The sequence below is a fragment of the Barbus barbus genome, assembly GCF_936440315.1.
Source record: "Barbus barbus genome assembly, chromosome: 36".
Lineage (NCBI taxonomy): Eukaryota > Metazoa > Chordata > Actinopteri > Cypriniformes > Cyprinidae > Barbus > Barbus barbus.
In genome coordinates, this window is record NC_136714.1 from 15173767 (window position 1) to 15180693 (window position 6927).

The 6927-nt window shown below is 37.9% G+C and overlaps 1 protein-coding gene across 1 annotated transcript; it reads right to left on the reverse strand.

Annotated features, from left to right (window-relative positions):
• Positions 1-253: 253 nt before the first annotated feature.
• On the reverse strand, positions 254-6567 carry LOC306855959 (5-hydroxytryptamine receptor 3B-like; the record flags this gene model as incomplete). The annotated part of the gene is made up of 9 exons (XM_079394931.1): positions 254-1119; positions 2140-2349; positions 2460-2670; positions 4373-4530; positions 4741-4910; positions 5025-5134; positions 5616-5660; positions 5870-6025; positions 6544-6567. 9 exons carry the CDS (start codon positions 6565-6567, stop codon positions 854-856), a joined length of 1350 nt encoding a protein of 449 aa, XP_079251057.1. The 3' UTR covers positions 254-853.
• Between the last annotated feature and the right edge of the window lie 360 nt (positions 6568-6927).

The following is a 6927-nucleotide window of genomic DNA, read 5'->3' on the forward strand; positions in this document are numbered from 1 at the left end:
GTTGATGTTCAAAAGTATAATTTATAATTTACTGGATTATTTTGTTGATTCCATGTACTTGCTTTACAAATCAAAGAATCAAAACAGTTATAGAAAAATGTAAGTTTATAAAATGTAAGTTAAAGTCACAGCATCTTAAGATTCTACATTTGAGTTCAAAAAAATAAATCTCCACTTGAACATATGCCATTAAAAATAGATACTATTCCCATTCCTTTATAGAGTATTAACATAAAAAGCACCCTCCATGTTTATGAATAGGGGTTTATTTCAGTGAGGCAGTCCCTTATCATCAAGCGCTAAAACATTTGAGTGTTCTTAGTGAAAAGAAGAGAAGCATGGAAGAGAAAGACATTATTCAAACATAAATTTGTACATTAATTAGTTTTTCTTTATTCTATGGCAAACAATCACATACAACATGAAGACAACTTGCTCACAGGTAGTCATGATTTTTAACCATGTTTTACAATTAAGGACTCATTAAGGAGCATAAATGGCTGCCCACTGCTCTGGGTGTGTGTTCACTGCTGTGTGTGCACGTTGGATGGGTTAAATGCAGAGCACAAATTCCGAGTATGTGTCACCATACTTGACAGTATGTCATGTCACTTTCACTTTCACTATATAAATTTCGTTAGGCAAACTGGGCTCATTTTATATTATCAATCTACATAAGAAAATCTGAATTCATGTTAATAGAAGCTATGAAATGTAATTAATTATACATTAAAACTGAAACTGCAGTTGTGAAATCTGTCACTTTGTTTTAACTTTCTCCATCTCCTCTACCTTCGTTTTGCCCTTCTTATCTCATTACACCTCTCTTTTCCCTACCACCTCCTTCAGACTTTCAGGCAGAGCTCCAGACACCCCAGAGCAGCAGTAGAGTCATGACATAGATGAGCATAATTAGCAGGTACACACAGAACAGGAGCTTGTCCACTTTCAGGCACAGGTCCACCCAGTAAGACTGTGAACTGCCCTCATTGTCCTCCTCCTGAAGGTACAGTCTGAGAGACACCACCTCTTGCAGGATCTTCTCCAGTGGAGAGTCATTGTTTGAGACTTCTGTCAGGGAGAACAGGTCTGGCTCTGGAGAGAGATCAAACTCGTAGCCTGAATCAGGGAGAGAACACAATTATTATGAGTCATGGTATTCTCATGAATGACGGCAGAGACATGGAAGAAAAGAAATAGTTGAAAAAAGTCATTATTTTTGTTTTCTTAAAAAGCATTCTCGTAGCTTCATAAAATTACGGTTGAACCACTGAAGTTACATGGACTATTTTAAAAATGTCGTTACTACCTTTCTGGGCCTTGAACGTGGTAGTTGCGTTGCTGTCTATTCAGGGTCAGAAAGCTCTCAGATTTCATCAAAATATCTTAATTTGTCTATGTAAATGTCTTACGAGTTTGGAACGACATGAGCGTGAGTAATTAATGACAGAATATTCCAAAATTAAAATCTTAAAATTAAAACTCAAGCTTACAGTAGACCTTCCAAGATGTAAATGAGTTAGTTCATCATCAGAACAGATTTGGAAAAATTAAGCATTTGATCACTTGCTCACCAATGGAACCTCTGCAGCGAACAGGTGACGTCAGAATGAGAGACCAAACTGCTGATAAAAACAATAATCCACAAGTAATATACACAACTCCAGTCCATCAAATCAGCTGTTTGGACTCTCATTCTGAGGGCACCCATTCATTGTAGAGGATCCATATGTGAGCAAGTGATGTACTGAATAAAAGGCTCCCTTGAAATAAATGAATTGACTGCAGAATCCAGTGACTGACCCTCAGATTATTCTTAAGAGCGGTGTAATAATGATATTGTGAAATTAAGGATCAGGAAAGGTTCTCCTTTTGAGTCAGGATTTGACCTCGGGATGCCCGTAGCGCAACGCCGCTGTATGTGCACTGCCCACAAGGCTATCAATGCCAACATAATATTTATTTTATGAATAAATTATTGAGCAATGTTAATGAATGTTTGTCTATAACTAATTTTATTAAAACTTTTTAAAATGTATTAGTATATGCATTAATTAACAAATTAATGGACATTGTAAAAACATTGTTCCTAACTAATTACTTACTATTGTATAAATAGATAATATTTTTCTGTCCTACCTCCGGACTGCTCCATATCATCCAGTGTCTTCATCGATGTGAAAGCGCTCTCAATAAAGCTCTGATCCATTGAGCCGTATTTGTCTAGTAAGCAAGCAGACATGGACATCTCCTTGACTTCCTTCTCACTGTAATGCAAAAGCTTCACTACGAAAATGGACATCGCCAAACTCAGCACCAGCAGCGCCATGCAGACAGCGAAGAAGGCACCTGTGGCAAAAAGAGCAGACATTGTTGTCAGTAAGGTGAGGCTGCTGTCCATCAAGAATGTTGTTAATAGGTGAACATTGTAATTAGGAGGAGCTCTAGCTGTACTATACCAATGAGGGGTGTTTTAATAGCGGTAGCAGGGATTTCATCCATCAGATTGACTCTGATTACAGTGAAGCCCAAGAGAATGCTGGTCTTGAAAGTGATGCGAGTGCCACTGTTCGGAGGCAGATAGAAGCTGGTGACATCCACCACCATGAAGAAGATGCTCGGGATGAGCAGACTTACCACGTACAGCAGGGGGCGCCTGCGGATCAGCACCTACAGAGAGAGACAGAAAAGCTGGAACTGAACGCTCGCTCTCTGGGTGATATTTATTCCATTACTTGCCCTCAGAGAAATGTGCTCACGGAGCAGTCTGAGATGACTGTGTCTAAAGGGGAATTACATAACAAGCTTAAGCCTTCTCCCCATTTCCTGGATTTGCTAAATCAGTCCAATTTCTCATTCTAGAGCTGAAATTGTTTTCCCACACCTCAGCTCCCCCTGAGTACTCAGACTTGATTCTTGAGCGTCGTGATCAACCTCTCTGCCACGGAGCTATTTCCTCTCGCTGCCCCTCATCTGGATCAGGACCATCCATTTCACTTTCCTTATTTAAGGCCGCTTAAGCTTCCACAGTACAACAAAGAGCAATTTCATACCGACTTAAACATGTTCCCCACCCATTTGGGCAATGAGTAAAAACACAAATATGGATCCCTAAATGGCTTCGGCAATGAGCCGCAGAGCAAAGGTAATCAAAATACACAGCCGTTTCCATGGTGTGCGCATCTTAGTGGAACAGGCTGGATTGCCCACGAGCTTTGAGCTATTGGCCCATTCCTCCCACTGAACACGACACTCATTGATCAAATGCCAGAAAGACAGTCTCATTATCATCATCCTTTCTGTGTGTTGTCTGCCGCTAAGCCTCATCTATTAGCTTTAGTGTGACTCCACTAACAGCCATGCAAAGGTTGGAGAAGGGTTGTGACACATGTCAGACTAACGTCAATACTCTAGCTAGCATGTCTGGCCTACTGTTACGTGCCTAATGTCTCAGTCAGGGTCCAAAATTAACATTTGTCACACTTTAAATGCAAGTCAAATTTGGCAATGGCAAGTAAAAGAAAAAATCTAAATATATTAAAAATATTTTAATTTAAAAATAAAAGAAAATGCAATTCAAATCAAAATAAACAACAATATAATATTATATTTTTCTAAATAATAGAAAATAATTTTAAATTAAATTACATTTGATTTAGTGACCTGAGAAGATGGGATCCAGCATCCCTACTGAGGATAAACAGTTTGAAGAATGGATGGATGGATTATAATAAATTTTAAAGTCACAATATAAAGGAAGTAGTAATAGATATTTTTGTTGTGATATACATCACTAGAGTACCACAACGGATGCGTGTGGTGCTGCTGACGCAGAAGCCGACATTCTGACGTAGAGCCTGGATGTGCTGCGCCTTGTTTACAAGCAGAGGAATGCACACGCATGCATTGTGATACTCTCGTGAACGCTCGTCGAAGACTGACACAGAAGAGAAGAAATTGTTGATTAAAGTCATTATTTTTGTTTTCTTTGCGCACAAAAAGTATTCTAGTAGCTTCATAAAATTACGTTTGAACCACCGATGTTACTTGGACTATTTTAACAATATCCTTGCTACCTTTCTGAGCCTTAAATGTATCAGTTGCGTTGCTGTCTATGCAAGGTCAGAAAGCTCTCGGTTTTCATCAAAAATATCTTATTTTGTGTTCCGAAGGTGAACGAAGGTCTTACGGGTTTGGAACGACATGAGGGTGAGTACTTAATGACAGAGTTTTCATTTTTGGGTGAATTATCCCTATAAGCCTTCTGTTTCACAAGATCGTGTTAAGATGTGAAGATCGTGTTAAGATGTGAAGATCGTGTTAAGATGTTTTCACAAAATGTCAACTATATTATCGCACAGGATTTGCTCACATTAAACTGAATCTGTGCGTAGTCTCTGTCCTCAAGATTCAGTGTCCAGTAGAGAGAAGGGACAGACAGCAGCTCCCATTCACCGTTATTCATGAACTCTCTCGTATCATTGGCGATTTCCTCAGCAGGCCTCCACAGAGCTAAATCCACTTCATTCACTGCCAGAGAAACACATCAGCAGTTCATTGTGTTATTGTTCAATTAAGTGTTTATGTTGGCAGGTTTGTGAGGAGCTTATTTAAAATATGTCAGTTTTTAAAAGATTCTAACCAGGGCTGATCAAAAAAACGCAGTAATCACAGCAACTATCATTATACGGAGGGCAGCTTGTGTACAAAGCACACACTGTGCACGAGTGAGTAATTTACCTGAGTGGAGCCAGCTGCGAAAGGTCAGGGTGCAGTTCTGCTTGTCAAAGGGAAAGGCATACATCTCCAGGTGACAGGCTGAGACCACCTGGATGGGTTTGTAGTTTTTTACTGTTCCTGAGCAGTTGACATAAACATATGGGATGACTGGGGATTTGCCAACATCGACGCTGGAGAGATAGGAAGACATATGATGCAATGAGAGTATAACTCAACAAAATTCATTTCCAGAACACAAAAGGAACTTGTGATGCAGGCTGGAGATACATCTATCATGTACATACAATTCATTTACGATGACATCAGGTACCCAGATCGCATCCGAGGACAGCGATATTTCAGTGATTCCATCAAACTCTTCAGGATCCCAAACAAGAAACTCATCGTTCCATATCTGAAACATTAATGCGGTTTACTGTTACCTAGCAGGTCCCATGAGAAAGATTCAGATCGCTCAAATATCAGATTCCATGCATTTCAAAATCGGATTATTGTGTATGTATTTCTTTGCTGGATCTGTCTCGTAAAGATAGAATTAAATGTGTTTTATGAAAACTGCTCATTCAAAGTATTCTTCTTTTATAGGAAAAAGACATGTTGTTTATGGGCACTCAGGTATGTATAGTACTGATTTATTAATATACTGGTCTATTGATAATATTTAAAGTAAATATTCAGGTAACAGTCAAAAGACAATATGTTTGATTTCCAGAGGTTACACTGCAAAAGAAAAAAAAGAAAAATTTAAAAACAGCTACCATAAACAATCTGCATCAGACTAATTTGAATAAAGTATGGTAGCCATATACAATAATGCTGCTGTGTATTTAGTTATTTACTGTTACCACTAATTAGACAAATTAATTGATACCAACTTGGCGATACCAAATGCTGGTGGTCACTTTCTGAGTCTGTCCATCCTGTGAAAAGATGTGCAAATTTATTTTACTTACATGGAAACACACTAATAACTGTGCAATACATTTATTTAGTTAACTACTTCTAACAATTAACTTTCCTATTCATTGCATATAAAAAAATCTTGGCATACAAAAATTATTCATTGTATGACCAATATTACAGGTACAAGTAATACCAGTAATTTCTCTAAAGGTTGAAATGCGCTCACCACATCTAGGACAGACTGGATTATAAGGTCAATGTAAACGGTAGTTGGTTTGGTCCAGTTCTGGACAGGCCGGACTCCACAGCTATATTTGCGAAGCAGTAACCTGGTGAGTTGGTTCAAAGCAGATCTCTTTGGTTTCTCTGGGACTAACTCAGCCTGTGGAATAACTGTACAGAAATGTTAATCAGTGCAGATCTTGCTTGACTTGGTTAAGTTAGAATTATCAGTACAGTTTGGCAGAATATCGAATTCAGTCACATTCGTTCCACAGTATAAAATGTACAGTAAATGTCATTCACATATAGTGGCTTTTTAAATAGTCTTAAAATGTTTCTAATTTTGTTCCATTTTTTTTTATATATTAAATGTTAATGCAAACAGCATTAAAAGTTATGCAACATACATAACTGAATGATTGTATAATTAATACAATGCAAACAAGAAAAAGCCCTGGACTTACCTGACAGTAACAAAGATAGCAAAAGGACAGGACTCATCCTGACAATTAAGAAGAAAACTGCAAACAGATTCAAGTCGGTTTCCACTGCCTTTGTCCCAGCTTTTAAGATTTGACCCAATCGCGAAGTGTGTTTTATTCCAGTAAAATACTATGGAGCATCAGAATGGTCGTTGTACACATGACTGCAACAAATGCACAGCAGCAACTAGCTCACCACTCTAGCAAATTGATTTTCCATTATGACGGTAAGAAGATCTGGGTTTAGTGAATAGGATGTGTACTCTGACTGCTCAATTCATGGACCCTAAGCATAGTAAACTAGAACATAATGGGCTTTGAAACATACATAATCATAATTATACAATTATGTGTTATCAGTAGAATTATCTTAAAATACATATTTACTTATTTACATATTGAGCAGGAAATTCTAACCCTGCTTTTCAGAATGAGATAAAGATCAAACTACTTTGTACATATTTTTAAGGTCATTGTGCATTTTAAATGTGGTAAGGACATTTCTTATCAAGAAGTCTTTGACAGTTAGCAAATACACAGTAAATACAGTGTGATATAGTGTGGTAGACTATAGAATGAG